Below are 15,855 nucleotides of genomic sequence, written 5' to 3'. Positions count from 1 at the left end.
AACCCACCAAAAATGACTTTGCGGATCTGCACAAGAAATGGAAACACAGAAACCCATCAGACTACCACAGCCAAAACCGATAATCACAAAAAAACAACAACAATTCAATTTCTCCTTCTTCAAAGTTTACAACTTTGAATTTGTTTCAAATCAGAAAAAAGAAAACGAGGAGGAGGTGGAAGAGATAACCTTGAGTCGCTGCTTGTGGAAGGAATAGAGGCTGGACTGGAGACAGCGGGAAGAAGATGATTGAGTCGCTGCCTCCGTTATCCATCTTCAAAGTTTACAACTTGGAGACAACGAGAGGAAGAGAGCTGGATTGGAGATAGCGAGAAGCAAAGTGAGGCTGGACTTGAGTCGCTGCCTCAGTTATCCATCGCCTGGAGAGGATTGGTGGGGCGAAGCGAAGCGGTCTTGCTCCGATGGTAGTTGCCATGTCGGCTAGATGAAGAAGGAGGAGGAAAACAAAAAAGATGAAGAAGAAGCAGAGAAAAAAAAATAAAGACAGAAAATTGGGGAGTGGGGGAGACTCGGGAGACTTCTACATAGATTATTAACAAAAGAAGATGAATAAAAGAGAGATAGGAGACTTCTAGAGAGACTATTAATAAATAGAAGACATGGATTATTAATAAATGAAGATGGATAAAAGAAAGATAGGGCTGGTTTATTATCTTACATTTAACATTATACTCATTTTATAACCTTTTTGGTTATTTCACACAGTCACAGCTGTTTTACATAAAAGTTTACCAAACACTCTGCTACTTTATTTCATAGCTGCTTATTCTCACAACATAGCAAAAGCAGTTTTTTTTTAAAGCACAACAATACCAAACCAGCCCTTCTTATTGTCCGTTGCCATTGCAAATCTACAAAATTGAACATGAAACCCCTATAAATTTAATCCCCCTTGTGCAAGAAACCCCTCTAAATTTCATTTCTTGCCATAGGCAGGTACAACAGTACTGAACGTAGTGAGAAGAATAATCCATTAGATCCCTCAAAACCTTGAAGCCAATCAGAAGAAAAGGTAAAAAAGGGTTGCATGGGTACTAGGGATGGATTTCTTCTGGTGATAGATTTCTCCAAAGAGGACTGCTTGAAGCCAGGGACAAGTTCTTGGCTCTCCGTCCGCCGGGAGGTTTGCCGTGCACTGGAAGAGCTCGGTGGTTTCATGGCAATAATGCCCGACAAAGTTTCTGCTGAGCTCCACCAAACCATCTTTGGTGCACTGAAGGACTTGTTTGAGTTCCCTGCCGAACTCAAAGCCGAAAACCGATACGAAGAGAATCCATTTTGTGGCCATTTCATATATAATTCCGTTCATGAGAGCTTGGGGATTCAGAATCCCGCACACTCAGAAGAAACTCAGAAATTCACACATCTTTTCTGGCCTAACCAAAATGATCAATTCCGGTATGTATTGTACGAGTTTTTTTGTTTCATGAATTACAGTTCTTGTTACTCTTAATCATTTTCTTAATTGATACTTATTTACTAACAATTATCTTGTTTTTTTGGCCAGTGATAGTGTAGATTCATATGCAAAGGTGATGATGGAGCTTGATCATGTTGTAACAAGAATGGTATTCGAAAACTACGGTATGGAGAAGTACCACGACGAACACATTCGATCTACGTCTCACTTTATCCAGTTTGCTAAATACAAAGAACCCACAAAAGCTGGAAGCGATGTGGGTTTAGTGAGTCACACTGACAAGAACTTCAGCACAATTCTTCATCAAAATCATGTCAATGGTCTGGAGATAAACACAGACGATGACGAGTGGATAATGTTCGATCCACATCTACCTTCATCCTTCCTTTTCATAGCTGGTGATATGTTTAAGGTATGTACGTGACAACTTTTGAATTGACGAACACAATTAATATTGCAACATGCATTACTTAGAGGAAGTTTCCATGGTCTAATTAATATTTTCTTTGGTTAATATAGGTACGGAGTAACGGCAGAATACGGGCTTGTAGACACAGAGTCAACGTAAGAGAAAATGATGAGGCAAGATACTCGGTTGGATTTTTCTCTCTAAAGATAGGAGTAACAACCGTACCCAAGGAGCTTGTGGACGAAGAACACCCCTTACGTTACAAGTCACTAGACCAGGTGGAGTATATCGAAGCACAAAGGAAAAATGGAATTGAGTGCACACCGGAGGCATTCTGCGGAGTTTGATTATTTTTAGTTTACTTTTCGTAATATTACTTCACTTTAAACTGAAATGTATTTACGTTTTTTTCCTTGTCTTGGGATATGCTGATGTCTCATTACTTGATTTCTCAATGTTTTTTAGCATCAAAATTGTTATTGTTGCCCTATGTGTGTTGGACCAAGTCATAACTTGGTTTTAGTTGTAACGGCGTCAGGTGTTGGAAAATATTATTATTCAGGTGTTGGAAAAAGTCATTCAAGATGTAGTCATTCGGTTGTAGCCCTCTCGACAATCTTGTTTAATAAAATAATATTTATAGTTATATTCTATTTCTTCTTCCGTTTACTTTCAACCGTTTGTGATTCATCTAAACTCTCATCCACAAAGAGTTAGCTATGTTTCAAACTTTATCCTGCAATTCCTTCCATGAACCCCTTCTCATCCATGACTACTGTCATCAACATAAAGCTGGATCAAACCAACTATCCTTTATAGTTGGCTCAGATTCTCCCAATCCTCAAAAGTCGTGACTTGATGGGGTACGTTGATGGGTCCATTGAATGCCCTCCTAAACGGACTCGGATCCTCTCCAGATCATTTCCATGGGGATCATCGTGACCGATTAACGTCATCCGTTGACACAAATACAATGGCCAAATGAGTTTCGTGTCTTTTCTCTCTTTCTACTACTCTCTTTTCCCCTTGCTCTCTTCCCCTCAACTCCTCTTTCTCCCTCAATTCGAAGCACCCGACCCGCCGCTACCATGTTACGAATTGAATTTGAACTAGCATCCCAGACTTCCCTAGAAAACTTCCATTTTTATTCTGATCATGACTCTGGTCTTCCACCGAGTGTTGGATCCTTCTACAAGCCCTTAAAGAAATAGCCATTTTAGCCAATGCTAAAGTTAATCTCCAATAGATGTATAAATACTTCAAAATCTTTTTCCGGATATCCACCCTCCCACTGTAGTTCCACAGCTTACACAACCCAGCAAGACCCTTTCTGGCTCTCTCCCACCCCAACCTGGGACGAAGTTCGAGATTTGTATAAATGGGGGCATCCTCAAACAACAAAGTTACAATTAAAAATCTAAAAAATTTACTAAACAAACACTTACATATTAATCTATAAAGTTTTTCATACAAAATACTTAGAATCATTGTTGGCGAAGTCAGTAATTGGTACTAAGAGAAATGCTAAAGAGACTCTCTCAAAGTGGGACTCTCCATAGACTCTCCGTCACCTCATGTTTTTGGTACAATGTTTAATAATGTTGGTACAGGGAGTGTGCTCAAAACATGAGGTGATGGAAAGTTCATGGAGAGGTCTACTTTTGGAAGAGTATCCTTAGCATTTCCCTTGATACCAATTAACATATAGGTTTAATTTTTATTTCAATTAGGGTTGGTCATTGAGATGCAAAATTGTACAATTTTGCTGCACCCAAAAAAAAATTGAGCGGGGCATCCACCCCCTCTAGGACTATAGTGGCTACGTCCCTGACCCCCAACTTCCCATGCGGCAAACTCTTCCTCTTCGTGTTGAATAAAGTCCCAATTCAAAGGACCTACGAAAATATCACTGAACATACAACAAAAATTAAAGATTCTAAGATAAGAAATACAAAATAAACAAGGAATTTAATTGGGGTGGGCTGAGCTTGAAGAAGATTGAGAAGATGCAGGTGTGGCGTTGGTGGTTGCTTCCAAGTGAGGGAGAAAGACAAGAGTTGAGCGGGAAGAGAGAGACAAAGAGGTGAAAATAATTTGGCCGTTGGATTTGTATCAACGATTGATATCAATCGATCAGGAGGATCCCCACAGAAATGATTCGAAGAGGATCTGAGTCCCTCCTAAACAACTTCCTGGCGATGCTACTGTCAAGTTGTCAACCCAACATACGATACATAGCGTGGATGCAACACGATAAAAAATCTCATTGTGTGTCATTCAGTATTACGGTTTAATGATGTTTCTCTTTATTTGTAAGTGAGAGGTTTTAGGTTTCATTCTCGTTAAATGCGAATTTGAATAATATTATTGCTAACTCATTATGAGGATAAATTTGCCATTTCCCCTTAATGTATATAATATCGTTTCTACAACCAAAAAAATCTCATGTGCACTCCAAGATTTATATATTAGAAAGAAACTCCATTTATGAGGAAGCGATGCGAAAAGAAAAAAAAAAGTTTGGAGCAAAGTTGAACAACGACTAAAATAATGGGAAAATGTGTAATAAACTCTATTTATGCGAAACCAATAAAGAGGTTTTCACCCACCCCCCCAATAATTAGGTCCCCGATAAAAAACGAATTTAAGAATAAGGAAATTTTATTTAAACTTTTGTAATTTTTTTCTACATCCAACTTAAATTTAAATTTTAATTATTTTTTTTCTTATTACACAATTACAATTAAGTATAAATGAAATTAATAATAAAACTCAATTTTATAAATAAACCCAAACTATAATTAAACCCTACCATCATTTATTGTTTATCCTACTTTCATTTCGGTTGAAACCCTAATAGTTATTATAGAGAAAAACAATTTTTTTTTATTGATGGATGGTGATTTTGAAGTTTTAAATCCTCTAACTAAAGTATGACTCGATTTATGGATTTTTTTTTCGTTTGATTTCAATTTTTTTAGAGTTTAGACGATGAGTATTTGAGTTTCAATTTTTTTTTCTCATCAATCCCGCGTAGTTTATTAAACTTTCTGCAACATCAAATTGTTGCAAAGACTCTCCTGGTCTCTCTCTACACCCCAAAACACTAAAAGGACTTGCAGACATTGCAAGGACTTTTGATTCCATTTCCTTCTTTTTGGGTCAAATTCAATGTTCTAAAAAACGGCCTAGGCGTTGGGCGGTGGTGAGCTAAGGCTTTTTCTTGCAAATCGATTGGAAAAATTGGATGGGCTCTAGGCGGGCTAGACGGTGCTAGGCGGAGCTAGGCGGTTTTTTATTTTTTAATGAAATTAAAAAATAAAATAAAAATCCTATCTAGGTCTAAGTGGTTTTAAATTGTGAACTTGTTGTACATGTGTCATCCTACAATATTCCTCACTATGGCTATATGACATTTATGTTTAATGTGTTTCTAAATTTTGGACTTGTTGGATACTCTTTTTGCATTTTATCGTTCTTTTATTATCTTATCCATGGATTTCCTACAAGTATAATTTTTTGTAAGTGTCAATATGCACTTACTTACAAGATATACAAGAATTTTACCTAAATCTGCCTAGGCTGCCTAGACGCCTACCTAGACCCCTCCTAGCCGCTTAGGCGCTAGGTGTCAGCCTGCCTCCTAACTACCGCCTAGCGTTTTTAAGAACCTTGGTCAAATTTCATGCATTTTATATTTTTATTGTTTTTCTCTGCTGCTGCCATCACTTCCCTCCTCCCTCCTCCCAAATTTCTAGGCAGTTTCATTATCAAGATGTGACAATGGGTGAGATGGTAGGTAGTTACAAGACAACCATAGGCTTGTACTGATATGCAGTGCAGCTGAACCCCTATAATGGGGTTGTTGCTTTGAACGGTCACAATTTAGAATTTAGGCCACGTTAATATCTTATATTAATTTTTTATAAAAAGAAAAAGACAAAATAATGAATGTAAGAGGATGAGAGAGAATTCTAGTCCTTGAGCCAATCACTTGGTACAGTTTTCATATGGAAGCCTATAAGCTCTGCTCCTCTACTCTGTGTCACAAGGGACTCGTCTCTAGCAATCGCATTCCACCGTAATGGCCATCTCATGGCAAAATGCGGAAAAGAGAAGAAAATTAAGCTTTGAGACTTGAGGAAACTTGAGGATGAACCACTCTAATACGAATTACTATCATTAATAGAGTTAAAAATCAAATGAATGTAAAGATAAATTTATATATTAAATTGAGTTTATGAGGGCATTTTAGGTAATAAATTTAAGTTTAAAGAGATAATAATAGTTTAGTTAAAAATTAAATAGATGAAAAAAATAAGTTGAATGTAAAAATAGATTAGATGAATTCAAATAAAATTTCTCAATATCGTCAATATTTTCCGAGAATCATCTTCTATTCTCTCGCATTCCAATTTCCACCACGACGCCACCACACAACACAACTGACCTCGTCTCTCTCTCTCTCTCTCTCTCTCTCTCTCTCTCCGTGAAGCCACTATCAAACCCTAACCGCCCCCGAAGCCTAAATCCTCCTCCTCTTCTCAATCTCTCTATCTCTCTCTCCTCTCTCTCCACGATGGCGCATCAAATGTCCCCTTCCGATCACGACCCCAACTCCGACTCGTCCAAGGCCCGCCTCTACAACCCCTACCAGGATCTCCAGGTTCCCATGCGAAACCTCTACCAGCTACCTACCTCCCCGGAGTTCCTCTTCGTCGAAGAGGCTAAACGTCAGCGTCGCTCCTGGGGCGAGAATCTCACCTTCTACACCGGCTGCTCCTACCTCGCCGGCGCAGTTGGAGGCGGCGCCGCCGGTCTCTTTTCCGGCGTTCGATCAGTTCGAGTCTGGAGACACCACCAAGCTCAGGATCAACAGGGTTCTCAACTCCTCTGGCCACACGGGTCGGGTTTGGGGGAACCGGCTGGGCGTGATCGGGTTGATCTATGCGGGTATGGAGAGTGGGATTCAGGCGGTCAGAGACACTGACGATGTTTGGAATAGCGTTGCGGCTGGACTGGGAACTGGCGCGATTTACCGAGCTGCGAGGGGCGTGAGGTCGGCTGCGGTGGCTGGAGCTATTGGAGGAGTCCTGGTTGGCGTGGCGGTCACGGCGAAGCAGGCGGCCAAGCGATATGTGCCAATATAATCAGGGAGGCCTGGTTGCGATGTGAGTGGTGGTATTGTTGGTTTTTTTTTTGTCTATTTGGTTAGTTTTCGGCAATTTTGATAGTCCCATTAGGAATCGGAGACGATGATAAAGTGAAAATATATGGGCAATGCATGATGAAGATGGTGTTGCTGTGTTTAGTAATTTTAAATGGAATTGATTATTGATAAACAAGTAGTTGAGCACGGGAGTTTCCGTGCTTTCATACGAGTTTTCGTGTTAAGAATTCTATTGTAATTTGTCGACTTGTCCTGATAATGAATAATTGGGATGCATTTAGACTTCTGGGTATTCATTGTATATCAATAATTCTTCAAATTTGCAGTCTTTAATATTATAAACATGTGATTTGCAATGTTTGTTGGTGATCCTTTATTCTGTGGTTGTTGGTGTTATGGAATTGTTTTCATTTGATGTTATTATCTTTTATATCAAGAGTAGTTAGTTCGTTCTCTACTTCATTGTAAGTGTGTGAACTTCTGACTTTAACATTGTCTAGGGATATATGTGAGTTGAGAACACATTACTAATGGGGTTTTTTAGAGGTTGGTTATCTTTTGTTTGATGATTGTTCGATACTTCTTTACTTCATGTGGAAATTGATGCTAAGTTGAGAGAGGGTGTGTGCAATGATTGCTATCATTGGCATTTTTGCATTGTAGAATGTTTTGTTAGAGGTTGCAGACGCATGAAGGTTGGGTGTTAGGCACCTTAAGGGTAGAAATTCGAGTAATACTTGATGAGTGATGCAGGGGAATCTATATTTTGAGGATGTTTAGGAAATTAATATAATTTGATTGGGAATATAATGTTTTGTTTGGTTTTATGTTGATGGTAGATTACATACTTGTAGAATTGAAACAGAAACAGAAATTGGGTTTGGTCTAGAAATTATGAAAATGCATGCAAGTCTTTACCAAGTTGCTTCAAAACAACAGTTTTTTATGAGCTACTTTGATAAACGCTAGTACAATGGCGAAAGTGATGATGCTAGAATTGTGTGTTACTGGAATTGTCATATGCTTGTGGACGTTCTCTTTGTGTAGTCTTGTATCGTGCTTCTGCATTGTATTTGGATCCGGTTGAGCAAAAAAAGCAATTACTTTTATGAGATAAACACCCATGTAACATTTTTGTAAACCCTTCTCTATTTCTCTCATCACTGTGATTTGGGAGAGATGAGCATACATGGATTTGCAAGTTTTTGCCCAACTTTTTGTCATTTGGAATCCTGTCATTACTTCCCAGGAGACCCGTGATTGTTCTACGAGCTTCTAGGTGGGGTTAGTAGTTATGAATGTGATAGAAAGGTTAAAACGTCAAGGGGCACTAAAAATGGAGTTCCAATTTGAATGTCTTGGAGCCTTAATGATGCTTTATTCTTATATATTGGTTTCAAAGGTTCTTGTGAACACAATATTGATGACTAATAGATTTCCTTCTTGGTGAATTTCTTGAAGTTACACCTTTCACATTCTAAACATAACAATCATGGCGGCCGTCGACGTAATGGACATGGCAGGGCACGGCACGAAGGCAAGGGTGCCGTCCATTTTGGTTCTCCTGTTTGAGGTACAGAACAATGCACAACGGGAGGTGATCCCCAAAGTTGTCATCCTTAAAGCACATTTGCGAGTTGCTTCATTAGATAATTTCCAATCTTTGGCATAAAACCTAAAATTTTTAGCCCAAAAACAGCTTTTCTGTCACATTCTGGCCCAGGGCAGATCACTTCCCGGGTCCGCTCCATCACTGTAGCACGATATTGTCTGCTTTAGGCTTACCATTCCCTCACGGTTTTGTTTTTGGGAACTCACGAGCAACTTCCCAGTGGGTCACCTATCATGGGATTGCTCTAGCCCCCTTCTCGCTTAACTTCAGAGTTCCTACGGAACCTGAAGCCAGTGAGCTCCCAAAATGCCTCGTGCTAGGTAGGGATGAGAATATACATATAGGTACCGTTTGGTACGTGGGACGGGACGGAACAGAGTGGGACAAGGCGTTCCGTCCCACATTTGGTGCGCTTAAAACGGGTGGAACGAGCTGTTCCACGGGACGAGTTTTGGGTGAATTTTCGTTCCACCTGACCCCCCTGGAACGACTCGTTCCACATCCGTGGAACACAAAATTATAACCTCTCCGTCTCCTTCTTCTTCCTCCTTGTTTCCATCCGAGGGAATCTTTGCTCCCGCTCCGTTCCGTTCCGTCCTATCCCGTCCCGTCCCGTCCCATTCTGTTCCGTCCCGTCCCGTCCCGTCTGCATACCAAACGATACCATAAGGATCACTCCCCTGGGCGATGTGGGATGTCACAATCCACCCCCCTTAAGGGTCCGACGTCCTCGTCGGCACACACGCGACCAGGTTAGGCTCTAATACCAATTGTCACATCCCGACCCGGGGCAGATCATTTCCCGGGCCCGTTCCATCACCGTAGCACGATATTGTCCGCTTTGGGCTTACCATTCCCTCACGGTTTTGTTTTTGGAAACTCACGAGCAACTTCCCAGTGGGTCACCCATCATGGGATTGCTCTAGCCCCCTTCTCCCTTAACTTCGGAGTTCCTACGGAACCCGAAGCCAGTGAGCTCCCAAAAGGCCTCGTGCTAGGTAGGGATGAGAATATACATATAAGGATCACTCCCCTGGGCGATGTGGGATGTCCCATTTTCTGCACCAACCTTTCTGGTCTAAAATTTTAGCCCAAATTATTAAAGAAAGAATTTAGGCTAATTTTTTTTAAAATTAACTTTTTAAAAATAAAAAAAAAAATTATGTAGACTATCATAAATTAATTTATGAACATTTTAACCTAAAAATATTTAAATTCCGATAAATTTTGAAAAATCACTAAATCAATACATGAACTCATGAAACACTACGAAAGAATATGAAAACATAAAATTTTTAGCCCATAAATTTAGATTTTAAATTTCAACCCTTAGATCTTTTTTTTTTTCTACCGTTAGATTTGATTATATTCGATCTCATCCGTTGGATTCAATGTATTTTAAAATTACATTTTTTTTTTATAAAACGAAATTTGAATATGGATCATTGGATCAACCAACGGTCCAAATATATCTGCCGTAGGATGAAAAAAAGAGTCGTTGGGCTCCTGATGGTGGCCAATAGCTACCCTGACAGTGGCCCCCCTGTCGGACGCTGAAGGCTTCAGCTCGCATGGGGACATTGGGGCGTGTGTTTGGGCCGAGACTGGATTGGGGTTGGGCGAGTCCACGCACATCTGGGCTAAATCCTGGGTGGTATTTAGCTTTCTTTTGAGTTTTAGCTTTTAGCCCACACATTTAGCTTGGGTTGGGTTTGGGGGCGAGGGAATAAAACCTTAAGAATAGCATTTAGCCCAGGGTTGGGTTTGGTCTTATATATGGTCCCTACTAACTATCCTCATCTCCATTAACCTAGAGGTGATATATACTTCACAGTCCACATGTCATTATACAAGTTGGAGGAAATGGAAAGGGATCTACTCCAGATCCATTCCTGCTAATCCACCAAATCAAAGAACTCATGTCATTGAAATTTGATCAAAAGGCTACAAACAGGGGCCCACTTTAAATGTTATAATAACTTCAGTCGTTGGATCAAATTTTAATGGCATAGATTCCTTAATTTGGTGGATTAGGAGGAAGGGATCCAGTAAGGATCCCTTTCGTGAGGAAATGATACATTTTTCAGTATCTGTCCTCTTTTTCTATGACATGTTAGGTACCCGCTTGAGTCCCGAGCATTTGAAACATTTTCTCTAATTTTCATGCCATCAATAAGAACCATTCATATAAACTATCCTTCTTGATCAAATATCATTTAGTACTGCAGTCTATTGTCGCTAGTATTGCGATGATTTAGTATTCAATCTTAGTACATAATGATAAAGTGTCGTACAAAAGCACACCTAAAATTTGCAAATATTCACAATAATCTGAGGAAAAAAAAAAAACAAATGGGTTGAACTCAAATTTCTTATTACATACAGCTGGCAATTACTGCTCTAGATGGGCAAAATTTCGTCCAAAATCTGATGCCTGAATCATTGAAACCCTTTTATTTCGAAAAAAGCTATGCCAAATCTGAATTAAAGAACACTACAAAATGATTTCCTCAGTTATTCAAATACAATCATCCGACACCCAGCTCAAAAGATTGGGAACAACACTTGGGATATCATCATTCAAGCCAAGCCCCCTTGTCTTGACTAATCACACAAGGGAAAACGATGAAAAAATCTGTCTATTTAGAGCAGCATTGACTCGGGGTTCTCAATGTAGCCTTTGAACGCCTTCAGCCATTCCGCACCAATTGCTCCTATATAAGGGAAAGTGGCGTTATTAAGTTGTTATAATGTTTCAGATACTTATACAGGTACTTTTAATGATTTCAGATTCAGTTCCGAAAAGAAATTAGAGATAGGACATACCATCGATAACACGACGATCACAGCTTAATGTTACAGACATGTAGGAAGCAAACTTGTATGACTTGGGCCCGGAACTAGGTACAACCTGTTTAGTTTAATATTTGAACATTGGATTTGAATGAAGGAAAGTCCAAGGATGCCAACTAAAAAGGGTCTTGCCCGAAGCCCAACACCGAGCCCAAAGGCAAATTGAAGCCTTCTCAGCCAAATACAAGCCATGTGCTTACCATTGAAGGGACAAGTGATGGAGACTAACCTACTACCAGCCAAATAATACTTTTTAGTGGCATTCCAAGTAAAAAGTTGATGACTCATTACCCTCCAAATGTTTTCGGGCAAGAACAAAGTTACAACAACCGAGCTAAATTGCCTATAAAATGAGGAAGAGGCCCCAGAGATAAGGACATTCAACCAATCAATCAAACAAACAAACATACAAACTCTGCTCTCAAGCCAGATTTGCATCCAAAAAGTGAAATCAATCCAGATTCAGTCATTTTTAGCGACAAACTATCTATTGTCCAGTTTAAAGCTCTGCTATCTCCCTCAGTGGCGTAGTATCGATTCCCTTGTGTAAAATTGTTTACCGTCCATCCCTTTTTAGCACATAAACCCTTGTTAATTCAAAGAGAAGTGATTGCAAGAGGTTCAACCTTGCCAGACAAGGTGAAATCTTACCCAAGACTCTTTGTTTGTTTTCTAAATTTGTAGATCTATTACTTAATGCATTCTCCAGTATGTATTCAAGTTATTTCCATTAGTTTTCCTATCTTAAAAGTTCCATTTGCATCTGGATCTGGTTAGTTTAATGGATATGTTATCATTAAAATCAATCAAGAACCACATAAATGGCTTAAAGGGTCTGGACTCCCTTCATTTGAACATACAAGACTATGAACTAGAAGTCCTTATTTACAAGGCAAGAAAAAGAACTTAATGTGGACTTAACCCATCCACAACAATCCTTTGATAACAAGAAGTCTGAGTAACTTGGGGCACAAGTAATCGACTAAAAACATACTTGTTCTACATCTGCTATACTAAGATAACAGTGGCACCCCTAGCACTTAGTTAGTTTTGATTGCGAGTCTCAAGCCTACACCTCAGGCCCCATAAAGGCACCTTTCAGAACTAACCTATGTCCTTTTCTTGTAGCACATCAACAAGTAAGTGCCCGACTACACATCAAAGTGTCAATCCCTTGAGGAGCTGTGATGAGGTCTGAGGATCCTTTTCCAGAGAAATCTTTGCCCGAACATAGTTTTGGCATGCTCAGTGGGACCTTTATAGTCTTGTATGCCAAGGAAAAGAAGGAATGAGAAAACCTTCATGTGGAACACAAATTACAGGCCACCCCAATGTTTACCAAGATCAAGCATGACAAATCATCCAGAGGATTTTCCTTCCTGCAAGAACCAACTATTCTAGAAAGCCCAACTTTATCCGAGAAGTTGGGAGGGAAGGTAACCAATGAAGATTTGCAAGCCACCATGGTACAAGTGCTGAAAGTATGGAGAAAATCACTCTGGAAACCAGATGAGAAGTAAGCAAACTCTTTTCCTTAACAAGGAGTTTGCAAACAAGATTAGATTTGGAGTACTCTACTCCAAAGAATGGTTATGCCAGGGACATGATGAGGGAAGAGAACCCTGAGAAAAAACCAATTATCCCCCTATTTCGCGTGCTTAAGGAAAATAGGGATAAAGGAAAAAACAAGCAAGGATCTGGAGCTAGTGAGCCAGTATTGGAGGAGATCTTGGAAACAGAGTTGCCCAACCCCCTATTATTTTCACTAGGTAGTAGGGGGTAGAGGCAAGAAAGAAAGAAGTATGGGATGCCCCAGTTAATCGGAGTATCTAGTGGAAAAGGCGAGCAGACAAATCTCCTCCATATAGGTGATCACCATTGGCCAGTAAGGGAGGGGATGCCAAGTGGAGACAGCTCGACCCAAAGAAGGAAACCTTCTTGACCAATGATCACAGCCTGAAATGGGGAGCCTCACATACCCCATATAACATTACAGTTAACCAGCATCTCAGAGATGAGTTAGCTGAGTTAAGAATGATGGTGGCCCAAAATGCTCAACCTCAGGCTCGTCCGTTATTCAGGATCACTTACCAGAAGCCATACATAGAGTATATTGATGAGCAGAATCCTTTTCCACTCAACTTCAAGATGCCCGTGTTTCTCACTTTTAGTGGGGAGGATGGCAGTGTATCTTCTAGAGATCACATCTTCAAGTTCTTCAATAATTGCGTGGCATTTGAAGACAATTCTAATTAGAAGTTAAGATTGTTTGGGAACTCATTGGTTGGCCTAGCATCTCAATGGTATTCTCTGTTGCCCCCCCCCCCCAAATTTTATTGCTAACTGGGGGCAAATAGAGATGGCTTTCCATGAGCAGTTCTATAAGATGGAGTCCGAGATGTCTATTAATAACCTAGAAGTGGTGAAGCAATACAAAAATGAGTCTATAGAAGACTTCGTGATGAGGTTCAGAATGACAAGAATGAGGTGCCAATTCCCTATCAATCATGCCCAACTCATATCCATTGCTCAAAAGGCTTTGAGGCTGCCTTTGAGAAAAATGTTTTATGATGTACAGTTCAATGAGTTATAAGAGTTGGTAATTGTCACATCCCGGCCCGGGCCCCCACCACATCCTAGGCTCGACTTCACCGTATCACGATATTATTCGCTTTGGGCCCCTACCACACCCTCACGGTTTTGTTTCTGGGAACTCACATGAGAACTTCGCAGTGGGTCACCCATCCTGGGAATGCTCTCGCCCGAACTCGCTTAACTTTGGAGTTCCGATGGAATTCGAAGCCAGTGAGTTCCCAAAAGGCCTCGTGCTAGGTAGAGATGAGAATATACATATAAGGCTTACAGTATCTACTCCCCTAGACGATGTGAGATGTCACAGTAATTGCTGCCACAAAGTACGAAAAGTTGTTGCTTGAGGAACAACAAGTGAAGCACTCATCTAAGGCTCATCCTTTTTACAAAAATAAAGCTGCAATTTACTAAGTGGAGTTTAAAGAAGCTGAGCCAGAACAAAATAATGGCCATGGAAGAGAAGGGATGAATATGTGTGCGATAGAGATGATTACCCCCTTTAAACCTTTAATAGTGAATGCTTTAGTTCAACCAGTCAAGGATAGAAAGTGGTGATGAATGATGGTGAATTTGTCCCTATGAAGCCCCTTGAATACCAGAGTTATTCTTTTGATCTAACCAAGGCCTCAGAGATCTATGAAGAGTTGGTGCAGGTAAGAGTGATTGTGCCCGACAGTACAAAAAGATGCCTAAACCATAAAACCTAAGAGCAAAAAAGTATTGCAAGCTGCACTATACCTTCAAGCACTCCATAACCAACTGTGTCCAGTTCAGGGATTGGATATAAAACCTAATAGTGAAGGGAAAGTTGTTGTTAGAAAAACCACAAGACAATATGATGATTGACACGGATCCTTTCCCGGAAGCCCCAATAAACATGATCAACCTAACTTAGGCTGGAAAAGGGAAAGGAAAAACCACCTGGGAAGTGAAAGCAGAAAGAAGGCAAGTTGACAGACCAACAGAAGGAACTATCAAGCTACTCGAGAAACCCAAAGCAGCCATAGTTAAAGGGTTAGTGTTGTGTAGCAAGTGCCAGTGTAAATGTGAGTTAGAAACACCAGTATTAGGAGCCATTATTGATCAGAAGAAAGGAGAAAGAAGAACAAGAAGCCCACATAAGTATCATGCAGGCAGTTGAGAAAGAGACCTTCAGAAATGTTTTCCAAAGGTTATGAAGATATTCTCAATCAAATGGCTTATCAGATGTATTTAGAAATTATGAAGCCTTTGAAGAGGTGGAGGACAAAGAAGCCAAAATACCAAAATTGGTGGATGTAAGGCCTCAGCACAAAACTCACATAAACTCATTAAAAGCCCCCACTGCCTTAAAAACGTCTGAAAATGTGAAGTTTGATAAAGTACCTCATGGGGTAAAAAATGAACTTCATTAGAGAAACAAAAATAAGGTAGAAAAGGCAAATAGCACGACTGATGGGGAAGGAGATCATGTGCCACAGAGCCATCATCCTGGGAAGTATAAAATCCTAAGGAAAGCCCTCATCCTTGTAATGATACCAACACCAAGATAGAGCCCAAAGCCAATATGTTTTGGAACTATCTCGCCTGAGAGATGAATGCCTTCACCGTTGCTAGTTGGTACTCTCTGTGAAAACCTAGTGCAAGCACAGAACTTTGGCATAACTCGAGAAGAAAGGTTGCCCAAGCTGATGTTGTCAAAAGAAGCATATGCCTGGTTAGCTGAATTCATGGACCACATTGAGGGCAAGAAGGAAGATTTACCTGGACCTAGCAACTTTCATGTAAATATGACAGTT

General features: G+C 40.1%; 3 protein-coding genes across 3 annotated transcripts in view; 2 read left to right on the top strand and 1 right to left on the bottom strand.

Annotated features, from left to right (window-relative positions):
* The first annotated feature begins 902 nt into the window (after positions 1–902).
* On the top strand, positions 903–2,496 carry LOC103932771 (probable inactive 2-oxoglutarate-dependent dioxygenase AOP2). Its single transcript, XM_009342414.3, has 3 exons — positions 903–1,419; positions 1,529–1,853; positions 1,961–2,496. Exons 1-3 carry the CDS (start codon positions 1,049–1,051, stop codon positions 2,195–2,197), a joined length of 933 nt encoding a protein of 310 aa, XP_009340689.2. The 5' UTR covers positions 903–1,048; the 3' UTR covers positions 2,198–2,496.
* Positions 2,497–6,246: 3,750 nt separating this feature from the next.
* Positions 6,247–7,302, top strand: LOC103961545 (mitochondrial import inner membrane translocase subunit TIM23-2-like). The gene is given in 2 exon segments (XM_009374118.3): positions 6,247–6,690; positions 6,692–7,302. Coding segments are annotated over 2 exon segments (570 nt in total). The 5' UTR covers positions 6,247–6,429; the 3' UTR covers positions 7,001–7,302.
* A 3,946-nt stretch (positions 7,303–11,248) lies between these two features.
* LOC103961546 (dihydrolipoyllysine-residue acetyltransferase component 3 of pyruvate dehydrogenase complex, mitochondrial) overlaps positions 11,249–15,855 on the bottom strand; it is a 28,666-nt gene continuing 24,059 nt past the window's right edge. Inside the window, exon 19 of the mRNA XM_009374120.3 lies at positions 11,249–11,346. Coding sequence (XP_009372395.2) covers positions 11,276–11,346 — 71 coding nt within the window. The 3' untranslated portion in view covers positions 11,249–11,275. The remainder of the gene's footprint in view (positions 11,347–15,855) is intronic.

The sequence above is a fragment of a genome, unplaced genomic scaffold (assembly GCF_019419815.1).
Source record: "Pyrus x bretschneideri cultivar Hongxiangsu unplaced genomic scaffold, Pyrus_bretschneideri_v1 Contig26, whole genome shotgun sequence".
In the NCBI taxonomy this organism is placed as follows: Eukaryota; Viridiplantae; Streptophyta; class Magnoliopsida; order Rosales; family Rosaceae; genus Pyrus; species Pyrus x bretschneideri.
This window is presented reverse-complemented; position numbering and strand designations above follow the sequence as displayed.

What these genes read in the sequence shown, in the direction of transcription:
- LOC103932771 (XM_009342414.3), top strand. Translation starts at nt 1,049, where the DNA reads ATGGGTACTAGGGATGGATTTCTTCTGGTGATAGATTTCTCCAAAGAG. An exon ending in AACCAAAATGATCAATTCCG is followed by an intron (nt 1,420 to 1,528) that starts GTATGTATTGTA and finishes TTTTTTGGCCAG; the next exon opens with TGATAGTGTAGATTCATATG. An exon ending in TAGCTGGTGATATGTTTAAG is followed by an intron (nt 1,854 to 1,960) that starts GTATGTACGTGA and finishes TGGTTAATATAG; the next exon opens with GTACGGAGTAACGGCAGAAT.